General features: G+C 39.0%; 1 protein-coding gene across 1 annotated transcript in view; it reads left to right on the forward strand.

Annotated features, from left to right (window-relative positions):
• kcnj19a (potassium inwardly rectifying channel subfamily J member 19a) overlaps nt 1–21,114 on the forward strand; it is a 37,062-nt gene extending 15,948 nt beyond the window's left edge. Inside the window, exons 2-3 of the mRNA XM_026917073.3 lie at nt 4,855–5,071; nt 15,910–21,114. Of these exons, the coding sequence (XP_026772874.1) occupies nt 4,855–5,071; nt 15,910–16,556 (864 nt within the window). The 3' untranslated portion in view covers nt 16,557–21,114. The remainder of the gene's footprint in view (nt 1–4,854; nt 5,072–15,909) is intronic.
• The last annotated feature ends 1,552 nt before the right edge of the window (nt 21,115–22,666 follow it).

The following is a 22,666-nucleotide window of genomic DNA, read 5'->3' on the forward strand; positions in this document are numbered from 1 at the left end:
GCCTCTGTATCTGCCAGTCACAGTGAAGTAGGTGTGGCCTCTGTGTCTGTCAGTCTCAGTGAAGTAGGTGTGGCATCTATATTGGTCAGTTACAGTGAAGAAGGTGTGGCCTCTGTATCTGTCAATCACAGTGAAGTAGGTGTGGCCTCTGTACCTGTCAGTCTCAGTGAAGGAGGTGTGGCCTCTATATTGGTCAGTTACAGTGAAGTAGGTGTGGCCTCTGTATCTGTCAGTCACAGTGAAGAAGGTGTGGCCTCTGTATCTGTTAGTCACAGTGAAGTAGGTGTGGCCTCTGTATCTGTCAGTCACAGTGAAGTAGGTGTGGCCTCTGTATCTGTCAGTCACAGTGAAGTAGGTGTGGCCACTGTATCTGTCAGTCTCAATGAAGGAGGTGTGGCCTCTGTGAATATTATGCTGCACTGGACGAGAGGTTGTAACTCGTAATTCCCAACCTTCAACCAGGAAATATCAAAGAAAACGTCCCCTCGACTGAGAATTCCTATGTTGGAGCTCGCAGTGGTCTCCTCAACTCCAAGTTCCTCCGAGTTCAGCAAGTGACATCAAATTAACATGGCTGCTCACAGCATCAGCAGAAAATAAACCTGCACATCTTTCCTTTAAATGAGTTATACTGTATATCAACATAGACATATCTGCTTGTTAAATCTGTAGCAGTGACTGTACAGGTCCCTGTTTTGAGGAAGAAAATATACATCACTCACCACAGTTCGCTGGCTAGCTTGTTGCTAACAAAAGAAGAACATGGAGGCATCCATGTTTTTTTCCCACTTTGTAGCTCAACTGCACAGTCGAAAATGATGTAATAGCGAGCGCCGAGTTCCCGCATCCCAGGTAAGATGAAAGCAGCAGTAGTCTCAGCAGACACAACAAGGATAGAAGGGAAACCATATAAGACTGAGTACAACAGACATGACAGTAAATACAGACAGTGTGCAAGTCAGGAAGAGGATTGTAATATTTTAGTTTCAGCACCATACACACAAGATTGAGTGGAACTTCTACAGTGGAGATATAAAGTGGCAGTGAGATTTATGTGATATGAAATCGGGCATAAAGCACCATGTGATTTATGTGGTATGAAATCCAATATAATGTGAAAGTTTGGTTTGTGTGATATGAAATCGGATATAAAGTGACAGTATGATTATGTAAGACAATAACACACTTCAGATAATGAAGCAGCAGTGCAATATGTAGAGCATGAGAGAACATGAGTCAGATACTGTGTGTGTGTGTGTGTGTGTGTGTGCGCATGCATCTGCAACTATTGCTAAAAAAAACTTACAGAAGTGGAGTTTTAATTCAAAGCCCAAACTCAGACAGTGGCTCTGTCTTGTGTACCTGTCCAGATGAAGTCCAGTGATAAAGAAGCACAGTGAGCAGAAGAGCAGTGTGTGTTTCTGTCTCCATGGTGTACAGCATACTCACACACACACACACACACACACACACACACACACACACACACATTGGGATTATACACTGTACAGATAGAAAGTGGCAGCACCATTTTGGGAGTGATTTCTGTTGGAGGATGTTCGGCAGATAACATGACTAAAATTAGAGGAGAGAGACTGCACAGAGACGGCTGGTGTAGTGAAGTACCAGAGAGGAAACACACACACACACACACACACACACACACACACACACACACACACACACACACACACTGGATACATGCGGAATGTAGCCCAGAGGATTGTTTATGTGTGTGTGTGTGTGTGTGTGTGTGTATGTGTGTGTGGGTTGGTGGGTGGTTAGAAGAGAATTTCTGTGATATTATGTTTTACTCTTTGCATGTGTGTGTGTGTGTTTGTGTGTGTGGTATTTGTGTTATATGCTGTATTCCTCTCTCTATATGTGTGTGGTGTGTGGGTGTGGGTGTGTGGGTGGGTTGGTGGGTCGGTGGAAGAGTATTTCTGTGATATTATGTATTCCTCTCCTAGTGTGTGTGTGTGTGTGTGTGTGTGTGTGTGTAGTTGTGCAAACGGCCCCACTTACCCCTGTTGGAACCTAAAATCAGTCAGTTTTCTCTCACACTTGTAATACTGACGATTTTGTAAATAGAGTGTCAACATTTTAATAACGATGTATCACAGCTGCTGATTACAAATTGGTGTGTTTCCACTCCCATGTGCTGTTCTTTAATAAATAACAAAATAGCTAGCTTTGGCAAAGTGTTGTATAAAATGTATTTTAAAAAATGGTCATGGTGTACCTCACTTTGTCACTGTCACTTCCTGTTTTGGTTGACACTCTACTTCCTGTCTTTGTTATTAGGTCTTAGTCATAGCGCTGCCCTGTCACCTGTAGGTTTTTAGTTAACTCACCTTGTCGAACTATATACAGTACTGTGCAAAGGTCTTAGGCACCATTTTTTTTTAGTACAAACTTTGTTATAGATTTTTATTTGATGACTTCTACATTATTGATTCAGTACAAAAACATTTTAGATTCCAAACATTAGTTTTCCAGCACAAAATTAAATCTTACAGAAAAATGTTTGTATGTCAGTAAAGAAAGCAGCAGATTACATAAGAGACACTTTTCAGATAAAAACATAATGAAGGCTGCTGGGTTTCGCTGCAGAAATAAGAAGCGAGTCGACAGTCAAAGTCTCCAGAAGAACTGTGGCTGCTTCTGCAAGATGCTCAGTAACACTTACAGCTCAGTTCCTTATAAAACTGCACACACTGTACCTGAGAGTGCTATTTTTCTTTTTTAAAGCAAAGGGTCATCACACCAAATACTGACTTTATTTCATTTATTACTGTTTACTGTTTATGCACACGCACCCAGCCATCCACATGATGTAAAAGAAAATGTAATTCATCAGACCAGGCTATTCTTCCATCGCTCCATGGTCCAGTTCTGATGCTCACGTGCCCACTGTTGGCACATGTATCTATATATACACTCTATACATATACATATATCCAATGTGTATATATATATATATATATATATATATACTCTCACACACACGTAGCAGAAATATGAATAAGCAGTTTATATATATATATATATATATATATATATATATATATATATATATATATATATATATATATATATATACATATATATATATATTTTTATAAAATTTTAAAATATGATTAATATTGTTTACTCAAGTCTATATTTAACATCTTATTTTAATAAAATTAAAATAAGATTGTAAATATACACTGTTAATGTATCAGAAATATGAATAAGCAGTAGTTATCTGGATATCACTGTTTATCTGCCTCTTGTTTAAGATAATATTTCTTATCTGATTTAAATGTATGCCTTGCACTAAACTCTTTCTCTTAATTAGGTCCTGTGAGATATCATTTTGATTACCATCTTAAATTTCCTGTTGATTATTCAGTTATTCATCTTAAAGCGCATTATTCGGTTAGTATTATGAATTATTCAGTGAGTGGAGTTTAGATTAGAGGGAAAAGGCTGTAGTTATGAGAAATCTGGACATACTGATGAGTGCTGCGAGCTGAACAGGGGAGCGATTGGCATGGTTAAGTGTGTTTATGGCATACCGTGTCATTTCCTGACCCCTGAATGATGACTGTCATGTAGTGAAGTGGCTCGGGGTTTAAAGCCCGAGGACAGAGCGAAGAGTGATGGTGGAAATCTTCACATTATTTATTTTCTTTCTCTCCTTTCTGTCTGCAAATGCTTTCATTGTCTGTGTGCAAACATGACGTCAGGACAGCAGAATAAATTTAATCACATGATATATTCTGTTTTATCAGCTTTCGCTCAGCTTCCTCTTCAACTTTTGATAATTTTTATATCTACTCTGATGATGATGATGATGATGATGATGATGTTACTTTTAGTAATACATCAAGTTACATTTTTATTCATTTTTAAAGCTACTTTACTAAAGGAGAAGGAAAGGAAGATATATACAATATAAAAATATTGTAATATGCAATTTAAAAAAATGAGAAGAATTCATTAAAAAAAGAAAATAAGAAGAAAAGCACAAGACAAACAAATAAACAAACAAACATAAATGAATAAAATAAATACAAAAAACCAGTAAATAAATAAATAAACAGAAAAGAGTAAATAGATAAGGAGGAAAATTTTAAAAGAATTAATAAAAAACAGATTCAAAACAAACATACAAAGCAGCAGTCAAAAAGAGAAAAACGTGAGAAAAACAAACAGACAAACAAGCAGAAATAAGTGAATAAACAAAAATAAGTAGATACATGCAGAGGAAAATAAAAAAATGAAAAATAAGTAAACAAAATTTAAAACATAAATATGAGGGTGAGTCAAATTTTTATGGACTAATAAAGCCACTCCATTGAAGGAGAAAGAAAGGAAGATAAAACATGCAGTAAAGTACACAATAAGAATAAAATGAAAATAGAAAAAATATGCAATAAAAAAGAGAACAGCTCAAGAAAAACAAACAAATGAACAAATATAGACAGAAATAAATTAATAAATTAATTAAGTAATTATTTAATGCAGAGGAAAATAAAAATAATAAACAAAGAAAAAACAAACACAAAATAAACAAAATATAAGCAAACTAAAAAATTATTTTGAGGTTTATTTTGCATAGTTTATTGCAAAAAGGTGAACGGTACATGATTTCATTACGCTCCAGTCTAATTTACATCGCACTTTTAAGGTTTTCATTTCATTCCTAAATAAACGCGGAGGAAAATTCTAGAGAGTGAAAGATACTGAGTAGAGGATCTAGCATAGGTGTGTGTTATGTGCTACGTGTTAGTGTGTGTGTGTGTGTGTGTGTGTGTGTGCGAGTCGAACGACAGTAATGACGAGCCCGTTCTCGGTTTGTCTCAGTCTCGTCAGACTCCTGAGGGCGAGTTCCTCCCGTTAGACCAGTGTGAGCTGGACGTGGGGTTCGGGACGGGAGCTGATCAGCTCTTCCTCGTCTCTCCTCTGACCATCTGCCACGAGATCAATCCCAAGAGCCCCTTCTTCGACCTCTCGCAGAGATCGCTCATGAACGAGCAGTTTGAGATCGTCGTCATCTTAGAGGGCATCGTCGAGACCACCGGTAAGATCTCACTCCTTTTTTCATCCCTTTCTTTCTTTCTTTCTCTTTCTTTCTTTCTTTCTTTCTTTCTCTTTCTTTCTTTATCCTTCAATCCTTTCTTTCTTTCTTTCTTTCTTTCTTTCTTTCTTTCTCTTTCTTTCTTTCTTTCTTTCTCTTTCTTTCTTTATCCTTCAATCCTTTCTTTCTTTCTTTCTTTCTTTATCCTTCCTTCCTTTCTTTCTTTCAATCTTTCTCTTTATTTTCTCTTTCTTTCTTTCTGTCTTTCTTTCTTTCTTCGTTTCTTAGTTTGTTTGTTTCATTGTTTCTTTCTTTCTTTATCCTTCATTTCTTTCTTTATCCTTCATTTCTTTCTTTCTTTCTTTCTTTCTTCCTTCCTTGTATGTGATTATTATTCCACCTGATGGAACACTGATGAAGTTTTTCTTCAGCCGATTCTCTCGTTGATCTTCACCAATAAAACCGGATCTGAACGCATCTCTTCATTTTCTCTTCCAGTTTACTCTTCATCCTCTATCTACCTCACACTCCATCATTTTTCAGCTTTTCCCTTCACTCATACTGTATGTCTCTCTCTCTCTTTCTCTATCTCTCACTCTCTTTGTGTCTCACACTCTGTTTTTCTCTTATCTCTGTCTCACCCACACACATCCTCTGTCTCTCTCTCTCTCTATTCCTCTGTCTCTCCCTCTCTGTCCACCTGTCTTTCTCTGTCCCTCTATCTTTCTCTCTATCCCTCTGTCTCCCCCCCTCTATCCCTTTGTCTTTCTCTCTTTCTATGTCCCTTTCTGTCTCTCTCTATCCCTGTCTCTATTCGTCTCTCTCTGTCACTGATTATCTTTCTCCCTTTTCATCTCTCTCCCTCTCTCTCTATTTCTCTCTCCCTCTTTCACTTTTTTCCTCTGTCTCTCTCACACTCCCTCTCTCTGTCCTTCTCCCTCCCCCTTTCTTTTGTTTGTCTCTTTTTGTCTGTCTCTCTTTCTACCTGTTTATCTTTCTATCCTTTCTCTCTGTCCATCTGTCTGTCCCCCCTCACACACACACACACACACACACACACAAACACACACACTGTGAGTTATGAAAGCAGTGTTATAAACACACTCATGCTTCCAGCTGTATTCTATGCATAATAAAATGCTTTGGGTCTCCTGTGTGCCAGTTTGATATACGAGTGTCGAACCCTTCACTCCTTCTCTCCTTCACTCCTCCTCTTCTTCTCTACTTTTCTCCTCCTCTTCTTCTCTACTTCTCTCCTCCTCTACATCTCTCCTCTTCTACTACTCTCCTTCTATGCGTCTCTCCTCCTCTACTTCTCTCTTCCTCTATGTCTCTCCTCCTCTACTTCTCCCCTTCTCTACATCTCTATATCGCTCCTCCTCTACTTCTCTAGTTCTCAAAGTCTCTCCTCCTCTACTTCTCTACATCTCTTCTCCTCTACTTCTCTCCTTCTCTACATTGCTCATCCTCTCCTTCTCTCCTCCTCTCCTCCTCTCCTTCTCTACTTCTCTACATCTCTAATCCTCTACTTCTCTCCTTCTCTACATTGCTCATCCTCTCCTTCTCTCCTCCTCTCCTCCTCTCCTTCTCTATTTCTCATCCTCTTTGTTTTCTGAGTATGAAAGAGGGAACAGAGTGTATTCCAGCAGGACATCTCACCTGCCCTTATGCATTCACGTCTCTTTTGTAGTTTATATGATTCTGTATAATGGAACACATTTGAAATGGAGGTTATTCTCTATAAATGCTTCTGTTCTGAATTGATACTTTACTTGGTATCAAACATCATCCAAACATAATCTTACTCCTACATGAAAAGAGTCAGATGCAATGCTGCAGTTGCTCTCCTTAACCCACATTATTTAGCACTTTAGTTAACATGAACAAACTTCAGCATTAATGCACCATCATGAGGATAATCTCAGATAATAAAATTAAATGCAAGGCCCACTGAACAGGGCCTTCAGCAGAACCTGGACCTGCTGCAGCAGTATTGCAAGACCTGGACCTGCTGGAGCAGTACTGCAAGACCTGGACCTGCCGGAGCAGTACTGATAGACCTGGACCTGCTGGAGCAGTACTGCAAGACCTGGACCTGCCGGAGCAGTACTGCCAGACCTGGACCTGCTGCAGCAGTACTGCAAGACCTGGACCTGCTGCAGCAGTACTGCAAGACCTGGACCTGCTGGAGCAGTACTGCAAGACCTGGAACTGCTGGAGCAGTACTGCAAGACCTGGACCTGCTGGAGCAGTACTGATAGACCTGGACCTGCCGGAGCAGTACTGCAAGATCTGGACCTGCTGGAGCAGTACTGCAAGACCTGGACCTGCTGGAGCAGTACTGCAAGACCTGGACCTGCTGGAGCAGTACTGATAGACCTGGACCTGCTGGAGCAGTACTGCAAGACCTGGACCTGCTGGAGCAGTACTGATAGACCTGGACCTGCTGGAGCAGTACTGCCAGACCTGGACCTGCTGGAGCAGTACTGATAGACCTGGACCTGCTGAAACAGTACTGCCAGACCTGAACCTGCTGGAGCAGTACTGCAAGACCTGGACCTGCTGGAGCAGTACTGCAAGACCTGGACCTGCTGGAGCAGTACTGCCAGACCTGAACCTGCTGGAGCAGTACTGCAAGACCTGGACCTGCTGGAGCAGTACTGCAAGACCTGGACCTGCTGGAGCAGTACTGATAGACCTGGACCTGCTGGAGCAGTACTGCAAGACCTGGACCTGCTGGAGCAGTACTGATAGACCTGGACCTGCTGGAGCAGTACTGCCAGACCTGGACCTGCTGGAGCAGTACTGATAGACCTGGACCTGCTGAAACAGTACTGCCAGACCTGAACCTGCTGGAGCAGTACTGCAAGACCTGGACCTGCTGGAGCAGTACTGCAAGACCTGGACCTGCTGGAGCAGTACTGCCAGACCTGAACCTGCTGGAGCAGTACTGCCAGACCTGGACCTGCTGGAGCAGTACTGCAAGACCTGGACCTGCTGGAGCAGTACTGCAAGACCTGGACCTGCAGCAGCAGTACTGCCAGACCTGGACCTGCTGGCAGTAGACCTCAAAAAGACTAAAATCATGACCTTTCAGAAAAGATCCAGATCCCAGGAAACACAACACACATTCACATTAGGAACTAACCACATAACTGACTCATCACACTATAATTATCTAGGACTAAAAATCAGCTCCACAGACAACTTCAACTCTGCAGTGAATGAACCGAGAGAAAAAGCCTGCAGGGTATTTTATTCCATCAAAACACAATGACCCTTAGAGACTCCTGTTAGAATTTGGCTGAAAATATTAGAATCAGTAGTTGAGCCAATTGCCCTCTATGGCAGTGAGGTGTGGAGTCCACTAACAAATCACAAATTTGCCAAATAGGAAAAACATTGAAACCCTGCATGCAGAATTCTGTAAAAAATATCCTACAAGTACATCGGCACACAGCAAACAACGCATGCAGGGCAGAATTAGGCAAATATCCGCTAATTATAAAAATACAGAAACAGAAAATCAAATTCTGGAAACACCTAAAACTCAGTGACCCCCAATCACATCATTACCAGCCCTGCAATAGCCGGAGTCCAGGAAGGGAAACAGACCCCTCTGACGCTTTCAGTTTTTTAATTTTACCCTCTCTCTCTCTCTCTCTCTCTCTCTCTGCCACCATCTCTCCCTCTCTCTCCTCTGTCTCTCAGTCTGTCTCTGTCTCTCAGTCTTTCTCTCACTCCCTCTCTCAGTCTGTCGCTGTCTCTCAGTCTCACTCTCTTTCATAGTCTCTGTCTTTCAGTCTCTCTCTTACTCGATATTTCTTAGTCTCTCTTTCCTCTTTCTCTGTCTCTCTCTCTCTTTCAGTCTCTCTCCATCTCTCAGTCTTTCTCTCACTTTCTCCCTCTCTCCCTCTCTCTCTCTGTCTCTCTCTGTCCTCTCTCTCTGTCTCTGTGTCTCTTCCAGTCTTTCTCTCTCTTTCTGCCTTTCTCTCTTTCAGTCTCTCTCTGTCCTCTCTCTCTGTATCTGTGTCTCTTCCAGTCTCTCTCTCCATCTCTCAGTCTTTCTCTCCCATTCTCCCTCTCTCCCCCCTCTCTCTCTCAGTCTCTCGCTGTCCTCTCTCTCTGTCTCTGTGTCTCTTCCAGTCTCTCTCTCCATCTCTCAGTCTTTCTCTCCCTTTTTCCCTCTCTCCCTCTCTCTCTCTCTCTCTGTCTGTGTGTCTCTTCCAGTCTTTTCCTCTCTTTCTCCCTCTCTCCCTCTCCCTCTCTCTCTCTCTCTCTCTCTCTCTCAGTGCTATACTGGGTGAATCTCTCCTCTGATGGTTCTCTGAGCTGGAGCTTAGCGTTGTCGTGCACTCATAAGCGATTATCGATCAGCAGGAGCCCCTGAATAGAAATGTCAAACTGACTATTGTACACAGTCTCAGGTCAGACAGCCTGATTTCCCCAGCTAATCACAGAGGATTTTTGCTCTTCCTGTAAATGCTTTGCTGGCCCTTTTGAGTGGTTAGTGTCATTTAGGATGAAGAGTTGAATGAAAGACTGGGTTTTTAAAAAGAAATTCATGAATAAAACATCTAATAGTCAAAACATTATTCTAAATCCATGGCCTGAATGACTCGAATATTTATTTTATATATAAGTGACTCCGTATCCAGCTGTTCCCCAGGTCATGGATTATGACCACAGTGAAAGCTAGAACAATTTATTTCCTAGCTTTATTTCATTTTTATTATATTAATGTTATATTTGTTATGTTATGTTATGTTATATAATGTTTATTTGAAGGAAAACCCACAGGGGTTTTCCTTCAAATAATGTCACCTTATATAATAGTGGGGGTTAAAATGGGATTTAGGAAGTGGATTTAGGAGCTATACTTTTTTCTTTTTTTTTTTTTTTTTATCATGCCAACAATATAGAAACAGCAACAGTTTTAATGCCTTAAAGCCCTGTTTGGTAATAATGTAGTAATATGAATACATAAGGCCTTTATAACAAATTCCTAAGCATGAATCCTTGATAAAATAATGCTGCAGGAACTGTGAGAGCTTTAGCACAAAACTCATGAGGTGACATTAATTTTAATATTACAAATTATTTTCTTGTCTTTACCTCGTGTCATCTTTTAGGAAGCTTATCTCCTGTATCTTCTTCATATAGGAGCTAAAGTAGGTACTCTTTCAATAAAGTGCTACCAATATAACGTACTGCAAAGTGAATACATTGAGGAACAAATTTAGTAAAAATCTATTGTCATCATATTAATCAGGCTAATCCAAAGTTTCCAAAGTATCCTGATGAAACAGAATGCTGTTGAATTACTTCAGCGCAAGTTGAAATAAAGTTGAAATACTGTGAAAGAGCAGGAACATGAAAACATACATGGATGAGAGGAATCATAGCTTCAATTGTGCAAAGGAAAAAAAAAATACATCAAAAATATGGCTAGATTTTTAGCACCTATGTCATCTTATTTGTTGTTAACAAGTGGCGTTTTTTTTTTTTTTTTTTTTGTGGATCCGAGCACAACAGCACCTCCAGTGGTTATCAGTAAAAGTACACAGAATGGTATGAAGAAGCGAAACTGGGGCTGATTTCTTTCTAACCCAGACTCTAGATTCATGCAGCGTATCAATGACAGTCATGTTAGGTGATTAGAGTGACTTGTCCCCTTCTTTTCTTGTCCATTTGGGACTAAATTATGGACTCATTTAGAGACGTACATTCAACCTGGTTGCGGAAAGACATGAGTAGCCTATTAACCAGCCACTACTTTATTAAAATCTGACTGAAGAATGTTAACAAGAATTTCATTTAGGAATCAGATTGACATTAGCTAAATTGTTATCCGCTTATTATATTGGATTAGCACTGAAAGACAGGGAGTGCTAGTTGGCTAAACTAGCACTTACAAATGGAGTAACTGTAGAAAATCCTTATGGCTTAGCATCTTTTAGTGGCTAAATGATGCTAAATGGTGGTCTCATATATCTCATAGAAACTCTAATCTTTTATACTAGAGAGAAATTAAAAGCATACAAGTCACTATCATGTGATGGTGCTTACAACTTTGTTGTTTTTGGACACATTCAGACGTAATATTTTACGATTACATCAAGGATGCCGTGGCACTGAAAGCCAAGGTGCTGCTCCAGACATTAGCTGAACAAAGTTAGCTAGCTAAACATGTCCATTATAGCCAACTCCTAATAAGAACGCGATCTAGATATCTAACATTAGATAGCTAGTTTCCTAGTGTCGATTTTAGGTAAGCTATGTAGGATTGTTAAAGCAATAGAAATTAGCTGACTAGCAAGCTAAACCTGTTTAATTCTTAGGTAGCAAGCTGACTTGTTAGCCCAGGAGTTAGCTACTTAGCTGAGATGAAATGATGTAGCAAAGACAGAGCTCTTGGACCAGAATTATCCGTGCTGATTGCCTGTAAGCACAACTGCCTTCTATTGGCTTGGAAAGGTGTCTATTCAATAATATGCAGTGAAAAAAGAATGGGTTTATGAACACTTTTCCAATTCTGATATGTGACGTTTTCGAAAAACACATTCTGACTCGCTCTTAAAAATCACTCTAGTCTCCTGTTATGTTTTTGCAACCAGGAGGTGAAGCTGACGTCAGAGTGACGTGTAGCACTCACGGGTCTACCGAAGCCTGTATTTCTGACATGTCCATAAGACGTCATCAGAATTGATTGAGAAGGTGCATGAGATTTGCAGTAAGGTGTGGAATAAAGATGAGCGATATGGATTACTGATTTTTCAAAATGCCTCGGAGAAACTAGAAGTAAATAGAAAACAAAGCAAACATCCAAGTCAAAGGAAAAATGACACAAAGGGACAAATGACAGACTTTCGCATTGTTTGAATGAAACAGCTGGCTATCGACAAGCGCAGTAACTCTGAGTTACTATTACTATTCTCATTGACTATCACGACCAGCCATCACTGAATGATTATGAAATGCTCGAAGGGAAGGAGTTGGTGGTGATGGTGTAGCATGTACCTCTCTAAGGGCTTGTCTGTCAGAGTGCTTCATCACACGGAACAGTGAAATGGACCTCACGAAGATTGCATTAGAAGTGATTTACATTTCCATTCAATTATAGTTAAAGAGCTTCACATTACACATCCAGTTGAATTGGATATCACGTTACAGGTATAATCAGGAAATGTGTGTGGAATTTAGTTGTGTGTGTGTGTGTGTGTGTGTGTGTGTGAGATGGTGTGTTAATTACAATGCACAAGGAGTGCCGCTCAATAAATCTGGATTGCACGTAGATTAAAATGAAGGGATCAGACTGAGTCCAATTAAAGTGTGTGAGCTGATCAAAGAAGAAATTATGCTGAGGAACATCAAATATTCCTCATATTCATTTTTAATCGGCGTGATTAAACATCCCTGATATGATTTTTTTTAAATGTGGAGGTTTGTGAATTGAAATGAACTGAAATGTAATTTCAGTCTAATTCATGTTGATGTAAGGATTAATCCTTAATGCTGTGTGCAAAAATTGTGTTTTTGTGCAGTTTTCTACAGAAATGGGCACAACAACAATGACAATAATGAAAAAATAAAAGAAAAGAAAAGAAAAGAAAAAAGAAAAATAATAACAACAAGAACAACAATAATAGCATTAATAATAATAATAATAATAAATTTAAGTTTTATTTAATTTATATAGCACCTTTATCAAACTGTTTCTTATTTTTTATTTGTTTATTATTTGTTTATTAATACTTTTTACTTTAATAATATTCAGTAATAGTATTTAGTATATTTAGTATTTCACTACTATGACTACTACTACTACTACTACTAATAATAATAATAATAATAATAATAATAATAATAATAATAATGTTTATCTTATTTTATAGAGCACCTTTATCAAACTATTTTTTTTGTTTTTTATTTATTTATTAATACTCTTTATAATATTTAGGAATAGTATTTCATATATTTTATTAGTTCTACAAAAATCTCTGGAGCGTTTTTAAAAAGTAATTTGTAAATCTTTTCTGACGCACTAATGCACTATGCATAAAGGCATGTAACACAAAATTTACATATAAATGTAAAGTGCCTAATACTCATGCACAGCACCATATCATTATTAAAAGCACATTTTTTTCATTCTTTCAAATATATTATATGCACTTCCTGTCACGGTCTTCCCCTTATCTCTCTCTCTCTCTCTCTCTCTCTCTCTCTCTCTCTGCCTTTCTTTGCTAACTGCCTTCTTTGTTCACTGACTTTTATATCTTTGCAAAGGCAGATGAATAATTCCTTTTGAACAGCCTTAAAGACTTCCTTTTACTTTCCAGGGACAAACAAGTCTGGACTAATCGGTTTATTGATTAATTTAAATTGGACGGAAAACAGCTGAAATGCGAGAAATCGGATTTTGTGCCTTCTCTCTGCTCGGGCTCGGCTGTGGATATAAAGCACGCTGGCAGAGCTGAGTAACGATCAGGCCGGCTCGCTTTATGAACCACTGAATATCTCACTTAGCTGCTGGCTGAAGAATCACACATAGCTGGCACACACACAGACACACTACATTCAGAGTGTAAATTAGTCTCCCAGCGATGGAGGCAACAGAAGAGTGAAATAAAGACAGAGACGAATCGCTATTTTGTCGCTTCTAACATTTCTGCCTGTTTTTTTTTTTCTTTTTGGACAACATTTTAAATGTTCACAAACAGCTAAAAATTTACCCTGCATAAAACTATTATAGTATATTCTCAATCTCTTTAATGAACATGAAAAATTGATCATATGTTATGATAACCTTACCTTATAAAGTGTTTATAAAACATTAATATATTATCTATTAATCATTTATTAACCATTACACTGTTTCTACACTAATGATACATAACGAGTAACATGTAACAGAATTATAAATAAATAGCCCTCAGGTTTGAAAAAAATGAATGTCACAATATCAATACCTCATAATATATATGACATTCATTTTCATAAGCCATTATTTATGTTCAAAACTGTTTACAAACCCTTTGTTCACTACTTACATACAATTTAATAACCTATATTTAAACATCTGTATAACTCATAAGCATGTGATGTTTTCCAGTTGACTTTCCAATTTATAATATTTAACTAATGTTTAACTAATATTATTTTAATTAATGTTACGCTTAGTAAGTATCAGTGAGCAGATACCTTTATAAACAAGCTTTATAAGTTTTAATTCATTTTGACAAGTTCTAGTTAACTTATGTCAGGATTCAGGAAAATGGCTGAAACAGGAAATATTGACATTTTGACTCACACACACACACACACACACACACACACACAGGTTATGTGCTCATTTGGTACACAGGTTAGTCCTGTCAATTTAAGAAAGTGCCCCTAACGACAACTCGTTATGTATATAAAAGACACCTGGCCACAGAACCTCTATCTTCCATTCAAACCTCACCACCACCATGGGCAAGACCGAAGAGCTGTCAAAGGACGTCAGGGACAAGACTGTAGACCTGCACAAGGCTGGAATGGGCTACAAGACCATCAGCAAGAAGCTTGGTGAGAAGGAGACAACTGTTGGAGCGATTATTCAAATGGAAGAAATAGAAAATAACCACCAGTCGCCCTCGATCTGGAGCTCCATGCAAGATTTCGCCTCATGGGGTAAGGATGATCATGAGCAAAGTGAGGGATCAGCCCAGAACTACAAGGGAGGAGCTTGTGAATGATCTCAAGGCAGTTGGGACCACAGTCACCAGACAAACCATTGGTAATACAATACACCACCATGGATTGAAATCCTGCAGTGCCCACAAGGTCCCCCTCCTCAAAAAGGCACATGTACAGGCCCGTTTGAAGTTTGCCAATGAACAAAATGATTCAGAGTAGGATTGGGAGAAAGTGCTGTGGTCAGATGAGACCAAAATCGAGCTCTTTGGCATCAGCTCGACTCGCCGTGTTTGGAGGAAGAAAAATGCTGACTATGACCCTAAGAACACCATCCCTACAGTCAAGCACGGAGGTGGAAACATAATGCTTTGGGGCTGTTTCTCTGCTAAACGTATAGGCCGACTTTGCCTCATTGAGGGGCCAATGGACGGGGCCATGTATTGTAAAATTTTGGATGAGAACCTCCTTCCCTCAGCCAGAACACTGAAGATGGGTCTTGAATGGGTCTTCCAGCTTGACAATGACCCAAAACATACCACCAAGGCAACAAAAGAGTGGCTCAAGAAGAAGCACATTAAGGTCATGGAGTGGTCAAGCCAGTCTCCAGACCTTAATCCTATAGAAAATTTATGGAGGGAGCTAAACCAAGAAACGTTAAGGATTTAGAAAAGATCTGTAAAGAAGAGTAGATCAAAATCCCTCCTGAGATGTGTGCAAACCTGGTAACCAACTACAAGAAACGTCTTACCTCTGTGCTTGCCAACAAGGGTTTCTCCACCAAGTACTAAGTCGTGTTTTGCTTGGAGATCAAATACATATTTTACTCATTGAAATGCAGCTCAATTTATAACATTTGTATCATGTGTTTTTTTCTGGTTTTTGGTTGATATTCTGTCTCTATCTGTTAAAATAAACCTACCATAACAATTATAGACCCTTAATTTCTTTGTGAGTGGGCAAACCTACAAAATCAGCAGGGGATCAAATACTTATTTTCCCCACTGTATATACACATATTACTAATGAAAAGAGATGGCTTGAATCAACACTTTGTAGATACTACAGTATACAATTGTGTGCAGAAGTTTTCACCCCCTTATTTGATAAGTAGTGAACTGAATATGAGGATTAATCTGTCTCTGCTTGTCCCTGTGTTTTAGGTATGACATGCCAGGCACGCACCTCCTACACCGAGGACGAGGTGTTGTGGGGTCACCGCTTCTTGCCCGTCATGTCTCTAGAGGAGGGCTTTTTCCGTGTGGACTACTCGCAGTTTCACAGTACATTCGAGGTTCCCACGCCACCCTACAGTGTCAAAGAGCATGAGGAAAAGGGCTCGCTTCCTTCTCCACTTGCCGTGCCACACCGCGAACGCGTCTTCTCTGTCAACTGCTTGGAGCTGGGGGAAGAGCGGCCCAGCCTTGGAGGTAGCGCCTCCTGCAGGCTGCCCAGCAAGCTCCAGAGGATGAGTTCGTCCGGGAAAGAGGAGCTGCCCAAGAAGGTTCTGCGTTTGAGCTCCCAGGGCTCAGAGAAGGCGTCCAGTACGGGCGACTTGCCCCTCAAACTGCAGCGCATGGGCTCCGGTCCCGGCCAGACAGACGACTTCCATCTCAAAGCCCTCAGGGTGGGCTTCGAACCCATGACCATGTCCACCGGAGACCTCCAGCAGAGGAGCCTGCCCCCGATGCCATCACCCATCGCCTTGCCACACACTCACGCTCCTCCACACACTCCTCTGCCGTCAGCTGGAGCCAGAATGGAGGATAAGCTGCCTCCCAAACTGAGGAGGATGAACGCTGACCGCTGAGGTCACAGGGACTTTGTTGTTCTTTGTTGCTGATCTGGGATTTGACACGATTTGGGTCCTGCATCAGCATGAAAGAACAACTTCTAACATACATAGAGCATATATAAAAGAGGTCACAGGTCATGGATGAACTGCAAATAAAATCCTGACAAAGAGATGGAAGGGAGATGGAGAAGTGAAAGGACTGATACATGCATGAACAGAGGAGGGTATTTAGTTGTTTGGATGCGTGTTTGTGTCCATTTCACACACTAGTGGACTTTAGATGGGACTCGTATTCTGGTCCGTTTGCACCAACAGGTCACCATTAAAGCTAAGACAGACAGGACTTCACTCCTGTTACATCATCCAAAGTTACACGTGACCACAACGATTACTGACTGAGTGGCGAAGCAATCTGTGTTATTAAGCAAAGCTGCTAGTTCCTACATCCAAACAAAACTCAGTCATTTCTACATTCAACATACTTTTATTTGGCGCTCATATCATGTTTTGTACACTTACTTGATGCATATCAGCATCCAGGGATGCCTGCAAGACAAAATCATCCCAATGGCCTTGAAAAAACCACAAAAAAACAAAACCAATCCTAATTCCAGAACTCAAAATATGTCACTTTTGAACCCTGTATCAGGCATACAGATAAATAATGCATGCAGAAAAAATAGCTTAGGGAGAAGACAGACGCTCTTAAAGCAAAACACATTTTCTCTTCCATTTTTCACACAAACAAGTTTTTTTGCTTTTGTTTTCTTTTTCTTTTTTTTTGCAATAATGAACCTGTGAACATTTTGTCACAAATGTCACTACATATTTCAGCAGATCCTTTAAAAATGATTTTTATGATTTTTTAAAAATGGTGTGCTGTTTGTAATATCTGAGCAAGGCAAATTCCAGAAGCCAAGAAATTTGCAAATGCCTCAGCAATTCTTGCAACAGTATTTTTTTGCACCTCAAATTTTGCTGTTCTGGTTAAAATCCAGCATGTAGACAGTGGAATTTTGGTGTGATTGGGCTCTATAGGGTTAGAATAATGTTAAATAATGTTAAAACTTATCAAAAGTTGGCATCTGTCAATACTGGCATTCTAATTAAGAATATTATTCACCAAACCATATTTTAGTGGTGGGCTAGAGCCCTGAATACACTGCTTTTATAGTCTAATATCATCACTAGCATTGCAAAATGTATTGCAATAATTAAAAGTAACATTTTACAACAAAGTTACATTAAAAACATGTCCTTTTTCTAAATAGTACTTTAATCAGCAAGACCTACAATGTCTTATATTATTACAGATATTATTACAAATAAAGCATATATTTTAGGGATGGTTAACAGTTGTAGCTTTCTACTTGGAACCCTTTCTGAAAGGGAAAACCTCTGTTGTAGGGTTTTATATAGAAGCTTTAAGGGTTCCCACCAGAGAGACACACCAAAGAATGTTTGGAGTCTATGGAGATAATGTTGACAATTGGCTCAAGAGGCACATGTTTAAGAGCTATTAGTGCATGTTGAAATGCACTACATGGCCAAAAGTATGTGGACACCTGACCATCACACCCTCATATGTTGAACTTCCCCAAACATTTGCCACAAAGTTGGAAGCACACACTTGTACAGGACGTCTGTGTATGCTGTAGCATTACAATTTCCCTTCACTGGGACTAAGAGGCCCGAACCTGTTCCAGCATGACAATGCACCTGTGCACAAAGCAAGATCCATGAAGACGTGGTTTGCTAAAGTTGGTGTGGAAGAACTCGATTGTTCAGAGCCCTTATTTCAACCCCATTATACCCCATTAACTCCATATTAATGCCATGCCTTTGGAAGAGGATGTTCAACAAGCACATATGGGCATCATGGTAGGGGTCCACATACTTTAGGCCATATAGTGTATATTGATAGATTGCTATCAAATTACAATATACAAATCAAGCAGTTCAAAAGTCGCCTAAATCCATGAGAAAATCATGGACCTGGAAAATCTTAAACTTGCTGTTAATCTGCTCTGAACATAAGCTATAGAGGGACCGTCAGCAAAGTGCACATAATTAAATGCATGCGCTGTGAAAATGCCAAACCAAAGTTATTAATGACTATATCTATAAACAATTACAATAACCAAAATGGCTGTGAACCCTAGACTAACCCAGTCAAATGGAGCATAAATGTCACTCATTTACTGGAATTAATATGAGCAGAAATTCACCAAACATGCATTGAATGATGTACAATTTGACCTCAGTCCCTTAATAGGCATTTAATGGCCAACAAATGCGAGTGAGACATTAAAGAAACTATTAAATATAGTGTAGATATGAGTAACCTAGGAGCGTGTGTTCTGTTCATAAGGTATATGAATGAAACACTTTTTAGGCTCTTTGAATGCTGTTGTTATTGGAGATGTAAATGTGTGGCAAATATCACATATAAAACTAATTTTACCTTCATCACTGCACGGATGAAGGATTTTCATAAAGGTTCTCATTATCAGGAGTTAGTAAATGGTTTATTATTTTCTTCTTTCTATATTGTGCTGCTTCTGTGTAATAACTACTACCACGTCCTAGTGCAGGTGGAAGGGATGATTGCAAAGCCCAGAGTGCAGGTGGAAAAAACAGTGCAGTGCCATTTTCATGGTTCTCTTTATCTCTGAGTTGATTGTTTTTGTTGGGATGCAGTTTAGATTTACGGTTGTCAACTCCCATGCAAGGAAAAAAACTGTAAAGACCTTTTGACTGACACAAGAAAGGAAATGTCAGTTCCTCCGAGTCACATTAGTAAATACCTTAGAGTGTCTGATTATGTTGATATCAATGCCTGTGCTTTATGAATATGACAGATTGAATCCACCTTTAGATAAAATATCTGCTGTTTATAGTGGTTACCATGACATCAGCTTATAGCTTGACTTTATGCTCACATAATACCCATGTAAAACTAGTAACAAAAAATATAATATATGACCCAGTTGGTGCATTTGATTTAATTTACACCCAGAAAGCTATTACCTTGCTGGTGCAACGGACCCCTAGCACTCTAGCACACACACATGCTCACATACACACTCACAAACCATGTGTGCATGCAATTACACTTCACCATCTCTGTGTAGCACCATCTCTCATCATAGTCCATTAGTTTGGAAATGAATAAATTATATTTAAGAGGCTTCATTTGTGGTTATTATTCTGAGCTGGTAAATTAGCATCATATCACTGATTAGTAAACTTCTTTAACTTTCTTTAAGAAATAAAACACAATACCACGTGCTGTTATAGGAAAATAATCAACGACGGTGGTGTGATGCAGCCCGGCACCAATCAGGGTTACTGTTGTCACCCCAAAGTTAATTATTTTTCCAAAATTATATCCAAAATTGTTTAATTCCTTTTATATCACAGCAATTGTCCAGTGATTAAATTTTTAAAATTTAACGTTTTTTAAAATTCATACTTTTTAACCATTTATAGTTGTGGAACATCTGCAAAACATTATAGTTCCTATTATCACATTATATTATTAACAGGTATATTATTATTATTATTATTATTATTATTATCACGTCATTATTATAACAGGTATAAACAGCCGTTCCTTCACCAGCCTCTCTTTTTTTTATCTCTCTTAAAATTAATATGAAAGAACATTAAGTCCATCCTGATAGCTTTCCAGTCTCTGAAGACTTCCAGCTGTAACAAAGCGTGGACACTGGAGATTCCTTCCATAAACGCTGAATAAACATCTCCTTAAAGAAAGCTTCACCATATCAGTGATTACGTGTTTTCTTACTTAAATAACAATACATTTATTCGACTTATATCGTGTGAAGCATCTGCCATTCAAGTCCCTGTATGAGTTGTTACTATAGAAACAATACCATAAACCTGTGATTTGTATTGCTGCCAGAAATACTGCTTGAGCTGCTGTTATAGAAAATGAATGAAATCCTTCTGACCAATCAGAATCAAGAGTTCAACAGGACATATTAACTACTATGAATTATTCAGTATCTACAGTGGGGTGTAGTAACGAGTGTGAGGAATGTAAATCCCGACTCATCTGGCTCCTGGGACTTTAAGGGGTTAACACTCTGTAATGACACTGGATTTGTGATCCAGATGACCATATTGCCACACTTTTGATGTGCAGGTGCATTATCCATAGATGTGAGGTTGCATTCAACATCGTTTCCTTTCACTGTTTATTCATGCACAGCAGATGTTTTATTCATGTAATATCAAGACAGAGCCAACGTTGCATGAATAAAACAATGTTGTGAAACAATTATTTCGAGTTCCAGCCCAATTAGAAATATGAGATTCAAATGTCCTTGGAATAAACAGATATAGTCTTTTACACACTCAGTTCCAGGAAAGAAGCTGCTCAGAGCTGCAGCGATGCTCAGAAAAGTCATGTCATGACTGGAATTGGCTGGCCTGGTTATTGTTACTGCCCACATCATGTAAAGATCAGTAAGACTTGTTGTCAATTAGCAACTGATCACAATGGTAGAGCAACTGAATTATACACAAAATCTAACAATATGATGACGTTGTGCATTTGGTTCCACGGTATTCCATATTTCCAAAAAAATTTAATTGGGTTAAGTGAAAGCTTGCCTGATCTCACAGTCAATCCTTGACTTAAAATAAAAACGATGGTGCGATTTATTACATTTTGGTTTTGTGCGTAGTGTGTACAAAAAAGTAGACTCTAATGTGGAACTCAAGACAACAAGGATTTTTGTAAAACCTCCAGTTTTATTATTGGTAGAGTTGCAAGTGGCCATCTTTGGGGTCCAAGCACCAAATTACAGGGGACCCCATTTAGAAATCATTTGCCAGTTTGACCAATAAACTCTAAGCAGGCAGAGCGAAATGAACAATATTGCATCTTTGTGTGCTTTTAGTTAAGAAAAAAAGGAGAAAATATTATTTTGACTGTGGGTCTGACTATAATAAAATGGCTATAGTGCCATCATCAGCCCAATATGGGTAGAAATGGTGGTTACATTTTTAGACAAAAAAAAAATGGCTAAAATGTTTAAGGGTCATTTGGTTTATTATATGAGAAAACCCTTAAAGGCTGTATGTAGAACCCTATGGCAGTGTTTTCCTATCAGAGAGGATAAAGAAGTAAAACACTTTTAGGAATGCAAGAACCCTTTAGCACACAAGAACCCCTGAAGAACTCCTTTTTTTCATGAGTTATTCATGTAGACTCATTAGATTTCTTAAACATTTTCAGTTTACACATTTACAGACCCAAAGCAATAATGGAATTGGAGGCAGTTTAGATATTATTCATTAGAGGAGATGCAATCAGGGATTTGGGGGAAATAACATTGTTTTAATCATACAATTAATACATGATACACTGGTGCACTAAATTCATGGGATCCAGCAAGCATCCACAGTTTCCAATGTTCACAGATGAAGCACATTCTGATTTATCTCATATTTATTCAAATGTTTTCTCAGAGCCAGGAAAATTCTGGGGACCTAATCATCACCCACTGAGAAATAGAAAACATTTCCTGCCACTCTTAAGCCACAATGAGTCACTAAGAGTGTGCAGTTTGATTGGATCAGAGTTTACCGCTGTATGGTCTGGTGGTAATTGAGGGCATCTGATTGGAGAGTGAAAAATGGTGATTACTGCTGTGGGAGATATCGTAAGGTTAGAGGGTAAGAAAAGCACAGCTGACACTGTTACAGTCATTAGGCCAAGGGGATATAAAAACAATCGCACAAAAACACACAATTGAGCAAAATACATATTAGAAAAAAAATGAGAGAAGAGAATAAACGAGAATAAAACCAAGGTCAGAGGAAAGAACAAGATAAAAAATGAACTATTACATTTATTCATGATTATGAATCATTTATTTATCTGGCAAACGCTTTTATCCAAAGTGGTTTAAAGGAAAGAATTCAGTCCAAGCATGCAGAGTAGTTAAAGATTGAGTGTCTTTCGGAAAGTCCTGGGATTTGGGCTCACATTCCTACCCTTAGTAAGAAGGAACTTAAATGCGGAACCACCATTTCAGCACCATGAACACAGCCAGTATGATTAATGAGTGCAGTGCAACGGACCAGTGACC

This window comes from Pangasianodon hypophthalmus, chromosome 13 (assembly GCF_027358585.1).
Source record: "Pangasianodon hypophthalmus isolate fPanHyp1 chromosome 13, fPanHyp1.pri, whole genome shotgun sequence".
NCBI classification, from domain to species: Eukaryota; Metazoa; Chordata; class Actinopteri; order Siluriformes; family Pangasiidae; genus Pangasianodon; species Pangasianodon hypophthalmus.